Genomic DNA, 13,110 nt, shown 5'->3' on the forward strand with positions numbered 1-13,110 from the left:
GGCCAATAGGACCGTCCTCGGATAAATTGCTCAAATCATAAGTCCGGCTGTGGAAGATCAAAAGAAGAGGGGGGGGAAGGGATTCTCAGTCTCGGTCGTGCCAAGTTCTCCATTGGCTGGAACGGGGCCAAAGCCCGGATCCTCCAGGCCATCATCCGCCGACCAGAGACGGGGCCGGGGTCGCGTCTCCTGTGTCCTCCAGTCGTCCCCAAGGCCTCCAATGGCCGAAGACAGGTCACCGTCTAGGTCCTCTGCTAATACTTTACTATTTTTATTATAAAGTTATAGTAAATCTTGTAAACCTGAATGCACTTCCCCTCCCCTTATCTTGAACAATAACTTGTTCCTCAGGGTTATTATTACCGCCCATTATAATTCCACACAAAACAGTCAAGTGATCCTAGATAATTCATTCCCCTCCTCCCCCCCCACCCCGCCAATGAACGTCTAGAATGGGTTGCATGTTATACTCCACTGATTACTGTTAAAGAACTAGATACGAATTTTGGAAGATTCTGCAATATTCTAAAATGAAAATGTTCACACATTGATGCCATCTACTGTTTATCTGAGTTTATGCAGCCCTGGTCAGGTAGCCCATCACAAATTAAGTGTGACAAGGCAAAAAATGTTGACAGCTTCCTTATTGTTAAAGGAAACATTCATGCAACACGTAGCACCTACTAGAAAATGAAAGTTAGAATGTATTGAAAATTAAGCATATTTATATATTTATTGGATTTATGTGCTACCTATCTCATCTGGAGACAGATAGACAGAAAGACAGACACACACATACACCCACACACTTACAGTAGCCCATGGCAAGATAGGCAGCAAATGAATGTAACAAACAAATAATAACAAATATAAATATAAAGCCATGTAACAATGGGCCTTCATAATCACAGCACTGAGACAGGACAGGAGGGTGTATAGTTGAAAACAATACAAGATGCATCTCTGGCATGGAGTCCTAATTCTCAAAGCAGAGCTATGTAGCATGTGTTGCTAATTACCTGGGTGACTGGAACCAAAGTAAGCTCTAAGTTAATAAACAGTGCAAAGAACCTATAGATAACTGGGGACATTTAAAATGAACATAAATATCCATTAATGTAGGCTCTTTATTTCTTACATAATATTGTATGGCTTGATTTGTAAAAGAGACAGATTAGGTCCTCACATCATGACCCAAGCTTCTGCTTTGTCAGAGCTGATCAGAGCAATCGCAGTAATCTGTAATTATTGTTGTCTCAGTGAGAGGTAATTTTGGCTTTCCCTTCCAAAATTGCTCCTCAGAGAACTTGCAGTTAACATATAAGGAACGGTTGCTGGAATTGGGTATGTCTACTTTAATGAAGAGAAGGATGAGGGGGGACATGATAGCAGTGTTCCAATATCTCAGGGGCTGCCACAAAGAAGAGGGAGTCAAGCTATTCTCCAAAGCGTCTGAAGGCAGGACAAGAAGCAACGGGTGGAAACTAACCAAAGAGAGAAGCAACCTAGAACTAAGGAGAAATTTCCTGAGTTAGAACAATTAATCAGTGGAACAACTTGCCTCCAGAAGCTGTGAATGATCCAACACTGGAAGTTTTTAAGAAGAGATTGGACAACCATTTGTCTGAAATGGTATAGGGTTTCCTGTATGAGCAGGGGGTCAGACTAGAAGACCTCTAAGGACCTTTCTAACTTTATTATTATTGTTATTATTATTATTACCTGTAAGTAGCAAATTTGACATGTACTTTGAAGATCAAGCATGGCACGGTGGTTAAAGTGTTGGACTAGTGCCAAGGAGACTTGGGTTCTAGTCTATCCTAAATTCAATGGATGATTTTGGGCCAGTACCTCACAGGGGTATTGTTCTGAGGAAAAATGGAAAGTGGAGCTCCACAGTATTTATGCCTTCTTAAGCTGCTAAACAAAAGGCGGACAAACAAATAAATAATAAATGTGAATGGTGGCAACCATTCTTCTCAGATAAATGAAAAACATACCAGGCTGTTCAGGATAATTCACATACATTAATAATGCAAGAGAAAGAGGGAAGAAAAAAGTTTTAAAATGTTGCAGACGGGACCATCTCCTTCAATAAATGAAAATACAAGCTGCATTTTATTATCTAAACAAGAGTAAGGGGAATACATTTATTAAACTATTTCTTACCCAGCAACCAGTACATAGTTTCCATCTGGCTGATCTTTTAACCTTTCCAGCAGAGAAAGACGTACTTTGGCTTTCGTCTGGCCATAGATTTCAATTTCTTCTGTGAGCAATCCTATCTCTTTGGCAAGAATTTGGATAGGTTTTGGAGCCTGTCCCCTGGAAATTTCAATATCACTGCAAAAGCAAACAAATTAAAAATATGTATGTATACGTGGGTGGCTATACAATTGGCCACGGAGAACTTACACTTTTAGGACACTTAAATCTTTCAAATCATCTTCTACCTTCAGTTTATCTTTGTGGAAATGATTTTGGGGGAAGGTCTTTGTGCTCCAGGAATGTTGAAGAAACAATACATTGAGCTGCTAAAGAAGTCATTTCCTGTGGCTGAATTTTGAAGCTAACTACATAGGTGTGTAATTTGCCTTTTCTCTCTCAACCTATCACTGCTGGAAGATGGAAAATTTTCAGTGCACTTCCTTTACATGTAAGCTTGGTTTCTCTGAGACATTGAGAAAAACATATAATGTAACCTCCTGCCCAGTGCAAGGAACTACTACTATAGCCAGGCCAACAGAAGACCACCCAGTCACATATTAAAACCCAAGCCAAGGTGAGTCATCCACCCACCAAGGCAGTTTCTTTCATTACTGGACAGGTTTTATCATCAAGAAAATCTTCTTGATGTCCAACCAAAAAAGACTGCCCTGAAATTTAACCTAATTGTTCCTCATCTTTTGTTTTGGAATCATGATCAAATTTGCTCCATCTTTTACTGACAGCCTTTAGATACTTGAAGGAAGCTATTTTGTCTCCCTGCAATGTTTTTTTCTTCAAGTTAACACAACCAATGATTCCAACCAGCCTCCCTAGTGCAAATATTGATTTTGGGGATTGCAAATAAATTTTAGCAAATAAGGAGAATCAACTTTGTGCTTTGTATTTTCCATCTGGCCACCAGTGTTACGCACACACAGACACATTTCTGATTTGTGTTTCAAAATTGGTATGCTTTCCATTTTTGATAATACATTTATTAAATCAGAAGCAATTTCAAGACTTCTATAATCATCTGGACATGAATGTACTTATAGGGGGCTTTTNAGCGGTAACTCCTATTGCATGACCTCCTAAAGACTCAAGCTAGAAATCCACCTCTAATTAGAAACATATTTCCCCAAACTGCAGAAACTTTGCAAAAAGTACAGCTGTATGCTGTAAGCTACATTTGCTTTGGGTAAAAGATGGAATCAGAAATATTTTTTTATTTATCTTTTAAAAGAACTGAATATTTTGTCTATCATTATTTAACAACAACAACAACAAAAACCATGCTATGTAACAATTTTGTGATCTCAGAAAAATCAATGTTTTCCGGTAGTCTGAATTTCACAATAAGGCCAAGGGAACCAAGTTACAGGAGCCTCATATCCTAGGAGATTTATTCAGTTCCTATCTCTCAGCACAACTTATCTATCTGATGATCTCTTGATGTTGAAAAGGGAACATTCTGTAAATGTAACATTTTATACTTGCATTCTGAACCAAAGAGGACAGTTTAAAAAGAACATAAAAGGAAAAAAGAAGTACACAGGTAGTCCTCACTTAACAACCAATCACTTAGTGACTGTTCGAAGTTATGATGGACCCCTGAAAAGGTACTTATGACCTAATTTTGAAGTTCTAATAGCTGCTCCCTACAATCATATGATTGCATTCTGGATTCCTGGCAACTGGCTCACTTTCACAGTGAGCTGCACTTTCACAGCTGTTTGCAGTGAACCGCAATCACATGATTTCATTTTTTGATGTTTTTTTCTGGTTTCCAGCATTTACTTACAGTTTCTGGCAAAAAAAAAATGCCATTGCATAAAATGGAGTCACTTAATGACCACTGTGTTTGCTTTACGACTATTGCATTCACTGCCACAAAAAAGGTTACAAAATCAGGCACAATCACGTGATCACCCACTTAATGGCCGCAATGACTTATGACTGTAATTCCAGGCTCAATTACGGTCGTAAATCAAGGACTACCTGTAATACTAAACTGGATTCCTGTGATGGGCAGTAAGAATAGCCTTGATGAACAGAAGGAAGAGCCACAACCAAGACAAAGGTTAGACAAAAGAAATGTTGAGTCTGAGGTAGAAATGTAATTTGAAAAACTTCATCCTTCCTAGTTCTCTCGAAGAAAAACAAGTGAATGGAAGAGAGTACATTCAGACTTGCAAGAAATGACATCAGGGCTTTTCAGTTAAAGCAGACTAGGAAACTAAAGTTATAAATGCTAATAATTTACTATTTTTATTATAAAGTTATAGTAAATCTTGTAAACCTGAATGCACTTCCCCTCCCCTTATCTTGAACAATAACTTGTTCCTCAGGGTTATTATTACCGCCCATTATAATTCCACACAAAACAGTCAAGTGATCCTAGATAATTCATTCCCCTCCTCCCCCCCCACCCCGCCAATGAACGTCTAGAATGGGTTGCATGTTATACTCCACTGATTACTGTTAAAGAACTAGATACGAATTTTGGAAGATTCTGCAATATTCTAAAATGAAAATGTTCACTCATTGATGCCATCTACTGTTTATCTGAGTTTATGCAGCCCTGGTCAGGTAGCCCATCACAAATTAAGTGTGACAAGGCAAAAAATGTTGACAGCTTCCTTATTGTTAAAGGCAACATTCATGCAATACGTAGCACCTACTAGAAAATGAAAGTTAGAATGTATTGAAAATTAAGCATATTTATATATTTATTGGATTTATGTGCTACCTATCTCATCTGGAGACAGATAGACAGAAAGACAGACACACACATACACCCACACACTTACAGTAGCCCATGGCAAGATAGGCAGCAAATGAATGTAACAAACAAATAATAACAAATATAAATATAAAGCCATGTAACAATGGGCCTTCATAATCACAGCACTGAGACAGGACAGGAGGGTGTATAGTTGAAAACAAAGGAAAACAATACAAGATGCATCTCTGGCATGGAGTCCTAATTCTCAAAGCAGAGCTATGTAGCATGTGTTGCTAATTACCTGGGTGACTGGAACCAAAGTAAGCTCTAAGTTAATAAACAGTGCAAAGAACCTATAGATAACTGGGGACATTTAAAATGAACATAAATATCCATTAATGTAGGCTCTTTATTTCTTACATAATATTGTATGGCTTCATTTGTAAAAGAGACAGATTAGGTCCTCACATCATGACCCAAGCTTCTGCTTTGGCAGAGCTGATCAGAGCAATCGCAGTAATCTGTAATTACTGTTGTCTCAGTGAGAGGTAATTTTGGCTTTCCCTTCCAAAATTGCTCCTCAGAGAACTTGCAGTTAACATATAAGGAACGGTTGCTGGAACTGGGTATGTCTAGCTTAACGAAGAGAAGGACGAGGGGGGACATGATAGCAGTGTTCCAATATCTCAGGGGTTGCCATAAAGAAGAGGGAGTCAAGCTATTTTCCAAAGCGCCTGGAGGCAGGACAAGAAGCAACGGGTGGAAACTAACCAAAGAGAGAAGCAACCTAGAACTATGGAGAAATTTCCTGACAGTTAGAACAATTAATCAGTGGAGCAACTTGCCTCCAGAAGCTGTGAATGCTCCAACGCTGGAAGTTTTTAAGAAGAGATTGGACAACCATTTGTCTGAAATGGTATAGGGTTTCCTGCATGAGCAGGGGGTTGGACTAGAAGACTTCTAAGGACCTTTCCAACTTTATTATTATTGTTATTACTCTTACTTGTAAGTAGCAAATTTAACATGTGCTTTGAAGACCAAGCATGGCACGGTGGTTAAAGTGTTGGACTAGTGCCAGGGAGACTTGGGTTCTAGTCTATCCTAAATTCAATGGATGATTTTGGGCCAGTACCTCACAGGGGTATTGTTGTGAGGAAAAATGGAAAGTGGAGCTCCACAGTATTTATGCCTTCTTAAGCTGCTGAACAAAAGGCGGACAAACAAATAAATAATAAATGTGAATGGTGGCAACCATTCTTCTCAGATAAATGAAAGACATACAAGGCTGTTCAGGATAATTCACATACATTAATAATGCAAGAGAAAGAGGGAAGAAAAAAGTTTTAAAATGTTGCAGACGGGACCATCTCCTTCTATAAATGAAAATACAAGCTGCATTTTATTATCTAAACAAGAGTAAGGGGAATACATTTATTAAACTATTTCTTACCCAGCAACCAGTACATAGTTTCCATCTGGCTGATCTTTTAACCTTTCCAGCAGAGAAAGACGTACTTTGGCTTTCGTTTGGCCATAGATTTCAATTTCTTCTGTGAGCAATCCTATCTCTTTGGCAAGAATTTGGATAGGTTTTGGAGCCTGTCCCCTGGAAATTTCAATATCACTGCAAAAGCAAACAAATTAAAAATATGTATGTATACGTGGGTGGCTATACAATTGGCCACGGAGAACTTACACTTTTAGGACACTTAAATCTTTCAAATCATCTTCTACCTTCAGTTTATCTTTGTGGAAGTGATTTTGGGGGAAGGTCTTTGTGCTCCAGGAATGTTGAAGAAACAATACATTGAGCTGCTAAAGAAGTCATTTCCTGTGGCTGAATTCTGAAGCTAACTACATACGTGTGTAATTTGCCTCTTCTCTCTCAACCTATCACTGCTGGAAGATGGAAAATTTTCAGTGCACTTCCTTTACATGTAAGCTTGGTTTCTCTGAGACATTGAGAAAAACATATAATGTAACCTCCTGCCCAGTGCAAGGAGCTACTACTATAGCCAGGCCAACAGAAGACCACCCAGTCACATATTAAAACCCAAGCCAAGGTGAGTCATCCACCCACCAAGGCAGTTTCTTTCATTACTGGACAGGTTTTATCCTCAAGAAAATCTTCTTGATGTCCAACCAAAAAAGACTGCCCTGAAATTTAACCTAATTGTTCCTCGTCTTTTTTTGGGACTCATGATCAAATTTGCTCCATCTTTTACTGACAGCCTTTAGATACTTGAAGGAAGCTATTTTGTCTCCCTGTAATGTTTTTTTTCTTCAAGTTAACACAACCAAGGATTCCAACCAGCCTCCCTAGTGCAAATATTGATTTTGGGGATTGCAAATACTAAAATCGTTTATTCCTCTTAGTTGAAACACGAAACATAAAAGGTAGACCGGTGGTCACAATGCGTGTGTGTCTGTGTAAAGACTAAACACAAAGTTTTAACCATACGAAAGGTAAAAACTATTATGTAAATAATTTAGTCTTCGTTAAAGTTCTGAAGATATTAGTAGACCTGTACTTACATGAATATCCCCCGAAAAATGCTGGAGAAAATGTTTTTTGTTTTTTTTTAAAGAGAATTTAGTTATTTCCAAGAGTATTAGGATTCTGTATTAAGGAAACAAAACCAAGCCAACTATCTGAAGAAATTCTCAAACATCCCCATATGATATTTCTCACTAAGGAAAATTATACTAGATTCTCTCCAGCCTGGTTTGTACTCAATTCTTCTAGAGAATGATGAAGACTATCATATCACGTAATACAATCGTATGTTGATGTAATTGCTTGAAGAAGTTTCCTCTGTGTTTAAGCAAATCAGGTATTGATTGTACCCTTCGGTCTTCTCTTGCTATACTTGCCAAAGCGCTGTGGGTGAAATGGGCTCCTCTATTCCTATTGCCACTGGCATTAGTCTAACCTGAAAGGCATAGTTTTAATATGCAACTTTCTCCCTGTACTATCCTGTTCTGAGGAAGAGAGTGAAGATCAATGCAAAATGAGCCCCCAGTCACATGACTATGAGAAAGTGTGCTAGATGGTTGCTATGGTTGCTATCCCTGGGCAATCGAGATTTAGACAAAGGAAGATAGGCAGCTGCCTTCACCTAATTAGATTACTGGTCTATGTAGCCCAGGTGTCAGCACTGGCCGCATGCTTCTAAGGAAGTGTTTCTCAACCTTGACAATTTTAAGGCATGTGGACTTCAACTCCCAGAATTCCACAACCAGCAATGCTGGCTGTGGAATTCTGGGAGTTGAAGTCCACATGCCTTAAAATTGTCAAGGTTGAGAAACACTGTTCTAAGGTTTCAGGCAGGAATTCTGAAGACTGAACTTGGGACCTATTGCATGTAGACCATGTACTCTTTCCCTGAGCTTCCTCCATCCAGTCATGAAGGTCCTGTACCACAGCCTAAATTTTGAGACAAGAAGAACCGAAGAGAGGCATCAGCCTGAAATCAGACTTCCTCAAATTGAGATTCACAGAGAGAGTGTATTCCACAAAATTCCCTGAAGAATGACATTTCTTTTTTTATACCAGGGAGCTGATATGTCTGTTTATCTCTTTATCAATGCAGACCAGGGGATTATTCCTTTCAATCTGTCCAGGAATTAAGCAAACTTGGAATGTAGAAATCTAGTCAAAGCTTCAGACATGCTCCAGACACGTTGGAGCAAATGTTTCTATTTTCAGATATCCTACACTTCAGCCCAACTCTGCTTGACTAAACCATCCTCAAGCATTTTTCACATTCCAGCCACATGGACTCCTGTTTATGATCAAGCAAAACAGTTTGTCTGGAAATTATCACAAATATGCAGTTCTCATTCATAAGAGCAAAATCTCCCTCAAGTTGAGCTTGACTCCTGGTGACTTTATGAAATGTCCATGTAGTTTTCTCTGGGACAGTATGGAAGCAATTTGGTATTCAGCTCTTCTTCTAATTTCCCAATCTAATCTGTAGTCCTGGGATTTTCTAGTGATTCCAGTTAAAATAATAACCAGGCTCAATTCTGTAAGCTTTTTAAAGAGCTTACACTCGGAGTTGGATACGTGCTGGCCAGTCCACATTCACAAAAAATACAATTTTGCCAGATTAAAAACTGAAGGCAACTACTAATGACTTGACTAATGCCATCTTGTCTGCCTTAAAGTTTTGTTTCAGCAGAATAAATCTTGCAGTCCTTAGAGAAAAGGCTAAATCAAATTAGAAAAAAAATGAACAAAACAAACAAATTATAACTCAAGTTTTAGCAAATGTTTTGCTTCAATACATAGAAATCTGCTGGAAAACAATTTGATACATGGTTCCTACCTGGGAACAGGTGAAATGGGCTGTAGATTTAAGCAACTGAGATTCCATTCCTTAGGCTGCTGGGCTGCTATCTGTAGCTCACTGAGTTTTATCAAGTTCTTTCAAGAAGAAAAGAGATAAAATTACTTTGCTTTAGTACAGTTGCAATATATCATTTCAATCTCACTTTTTGGGATTCGTACTCCAGAGACTATTTTTTCTTCTTCGCAGCTGGAGGATATGAAAGGTATTTTATTGGGGAGGAAGCCTGAAGTAAGAAGGACTCTGTTCCACTTGCCTGCTGACTTTTATATTCACTTTGAAATTTGAGGCACTTTGGCACGTTTTCAATTTGCATATAAATTTTTGTCACCCTGTTTCATGTTATTACTATTCCTCAGTGCACAGTGTTAAGTCTCAGCACAAAAAAGGCTTCTTAATACCATTGTAAGCCTGGTAATGCGTCTGGGGGAAAAGATGTAAAAAGAATGTTGTTAAAAAAATGCACATGTGCAGAAGTTATCACTGGCACCCAAACATGTAGAGACAAATTCAGATCATGAATATTTTATTAATATTTGTAATCCTAACCCGAGTTTGGATGTGTTCCTTTCCTTTCCTTCCATGCTGGTTGAATGTTTGAACTGTGAACCTGGACTACATCTGTCTTTTGTTGTGTTCCTGTTACATAAAGAGTCACTACGGGACTTACTAACCTGCATGCATATTGCCAATGCCAGATGTTCTACAGCCTCACCTAGATTGCAATCATTGCCTCTTGTTGGATGTCCACGAAAAGCATTCTGTCCTGAAAATGAAAAACAATTGCACCCATGAATCCAGCAGCCTCTTCTTGTGGGAAGATCTTTGAAAAAAATGCTGCAAGAAGATAATTGACACCATTAGCTAAGTTACTGCTGAGCAAAGGTGCCATATGTATTATAGAAAGCATAGAAACACACCAACCTGCAAATAAATAGATAAAAGACAAATAGGCAAAAGTGGGGTGAAATATATATTGAATATATAATTATTGCAAAGGTAAAGGACTTTTTCAGAGTAGGCATGCCAATTGATAGCATGTATCGCAAAGCAGTGATGACTTCTCATATATAACTTGGCTGACAAGGTTTTTTTTTCAGCCACCTAACAGTGACAACAAACCATTAGGTGCTGACAAACTCACATAAAGTTTTGCATGATTTAATCCTGCAGAGATGATTGGGAAGAATCAGGAGAAGCTTGTGAGCTTACAAGCAAATTATGCCTTTTGTTGGCACTTCAGAATCATCTCACTTAATAACTGGTTGCTTAGCAACCATTCAAAGTTATGATGGACCCAGTTCTGGAGTTCTGATAGCTGCACACATATCCCCATGGTCACATGACTGCATTCTGGGTGCTTGGCAACTGGCTGAATTTTATGGCTGCTTGGAGGGTCCCCCCCCCCCGATCATGTGTCTGCAATTTATAATGCTTTTTTGCTGGTTTCCTACCTTTTCTGTCAGTTTCCAGTAATAATACCCATAGGAATACACTTGTATCAATCGACAACTGTGGCGTTTGCTTAACAACTGCCACATAAAAATCATAAAATCAGGTCTGGTCATGTGGGTGCCTCAGCTTATGGCCATCATGACTTACAACAGAAACTCCAGGCCTCGTAAGTCAAGGACTATCTGTACCTGCTTCTCCTGCTACTGAAAGCGGTAATCAAAACAGAAATGGTGCAACTGCGGTAACATGCTCTGGAGGACTGAACTAATATATTGTGTGGCACACTTTTTCTGAATGCTTTGCACAGCTGCACTAAATGCCATTACTGTAATACGAGTACTTTCTGTCTTTTTACAATTTCTCCCTCCTGCCACCTTAACAGTTACAATTCAACTATAAGATTTTAGAGGACCTCTGAAGGAAAATAAATCCTCTCATCCATGGGTCCCATCCAAATTCTCATCACCACCAGCAAGACTTTTACTTGGAAGAGTAACCCAATAATTTCTCCAGCCTTCTCCAGCTCAATTGGATTAAAACTCAATTGGATTACAACAACATGACCTCCTGTCTGCCATTAGGTTGGATTGTCCCCAGCAAGTTTCAAAAAGAAGTTATGGTGTCCCTTGGAAGCCTCCTGTTACAAAAAGGCTAAATAGTGCAACTTTCACCAGGGTGACAAATAGTTTTGGATAAAGGAATTATTTCCAGTGTTGTCATAATTTAAAATGTGCCATAGTGAAGGTATATTTTCCCTTCTTTCTGCCATGTATTAATTCAGTAACTGAGCACTATCTAGTTTATTTGCAAAATACATAGATGATACATAGAGTATCCTTATTTGCTTGCCACATATATGGAATGGTGTATCTATATCTATATCTATTTTTATATTTATCTTTATCTATATATATTTATATCTACATATCTCTCTCTCTCTCTCTCTCTCTCTCTTATCTAGATATAGATATATAGATATATATATGTAGTTGTTAAATGAATCACTGCAGTTGTTAAGTTAGTAACCCAGTTGTTAAGTGAAACTGGTTTACCCATTGACTTTGCTTGTCAAAAGGTCACAAAAAGGGATCATATGACCCTGGGACATTGCAACTGTCATAAATATAAGTCAGTTGCCAAGCATCTGAATTTTGATCACATGATTATGAAGATGCAGCAATGGTCGTAAGTGTGAAAAATGATCATAAGTTACTTTTTTCAGTGCCATTGTAACTTTGAATGGTCACTAGGTGAACTGTTGTAAGTCAATGACCGGCTGTATGTCGAATAGTGAGAGTCAGTTTTCCTGCTTTGTCCTACTGATAACTCCTTTTAATTAAGCCATAATTAAGCACAATGGATCATATAAACTAGTATCTCCAATGAGGTGCCCAGAAGTCCTCTTTGTTCTCTCTCAGGATCTTCAAGTTGTATATACAATTACAGAAATAAAATATCTATATGCAATATTTTTAAATGGTGGAAAGACATAAATGGAAGTATATAGCTTTTTCCTGTCTCCCTCCATGAAGCCAGAAATCTCCAAGAAGAAACATACTTATCTGCTTCACTTCACTTCTGACCACCATCCCACTGCTCCGTCTCCCAGTCCTCTTCAAGTTTGGAAATATGAAGTTGTGACTCAGTGAAACTTGTTGCCATAAAATTTAATTGAAAACTGGCAATCTTAATATTGAAAAATGACACAGCTTCATATTTAGAAGAAAGCAGGGTGTAAGTACTCCAAGTGAAAAATGCATGGATAGCAAAGGATTCACTAAGGGGTAGTAATGTTGCTTAACATAGGATTCTAGCTATAGAAGCTACTAGGACTATGCAACACTTTGGACTTTAAAATAGAAAGGAGGTTGGAGTATGCATGAACAACTTGATTGTAGCTCCTTACACTAAATGCAACTTTCTTTAGTGCTATATAGGGAGTCCTTGACTTATAACGGTAATGGAGCCTGTTCATTATGCTTATAAGTCATGATGGTTATAAAGCAGATAATCATGTGACTGACCCTTTTTTACGACCTTTGTTGCAGCAGTCGTTAAGCAAATCACATGGTTATTAAGTGAACCCACAGTCATTAAGTGGACCCATTGTTCACTACAGTATGTTTTTGCCAAAAATCGGAAGTAAATGCTGGTTTTCAGCAAAAACATCATAAATCGTGCTCATGTGACACGGCAAACAGCCACAAATGCAGGCCAGTGCCAAAATGCTTGGAGGGGCAGCTGTTGGAACTTCAGAATGGGTCATAAGTAATTTTCGGGGGGAGAGTTTGTCATAACTTCTAAGTCATAAGTCAAGGACTACTTGTAGTTGCAGTTCCAACCACCCAACTGAGAAAAAAAGAATCTGCT

The 13,110-nt window shown here is 38.5% G+C and overlaps 1 protein-coding gene across 1 annotated transcript in view; it reads right to left on the reverse strand.

Annotated features, from left to right (window-relative positions):
• Positions 1 to 13,110, reverse strand: part of MTHFD1L (methylenetetrahydrofolate dehydrogenase (NADP+ dependent) 1 like) — a 130,105-nt gene that overhangs the window by 94,074 nt on the left and 22,921 nt on the right. The window contains exons 8-10 of the mRNA XM_015821824.1: positions 9,960 to 10,051; positions 9,265 to 9,362; positions 6,384 to 6,557 (exon numbers count right to left, since the gene is read on the reverse strand). Coding sequence (XP_015677310.1) covers positions 6,384 to 6,557; positions 9,265 to 9,362; positions 9,960 to 10,051 — 364 coding nt within the window. The remainder of the gene's footprint in view (positions 1 to 6,383; positions 6,558 to 9,264; positions 9,363 to 9,959; positions 10,052 to 13,110) is intronic.

This window comes from Protobothrops mucrosquamatus, unplaced genomic scaffold, assembly GCF_001527695.2.
Source record: "Protobothrops mucrosquamatus isolate PMUCROS unplaced genomic scaffold, P.Mucros_1.0 scaffold_168, whole genome shotgun sequence".
NCBI classification, from domain to species: Eukaryota; Metazoa; Chordata; class Lepidosauria; order Squamata; family Viperidae; genus Protobothrops; species Protobothrops mucrosquamatus.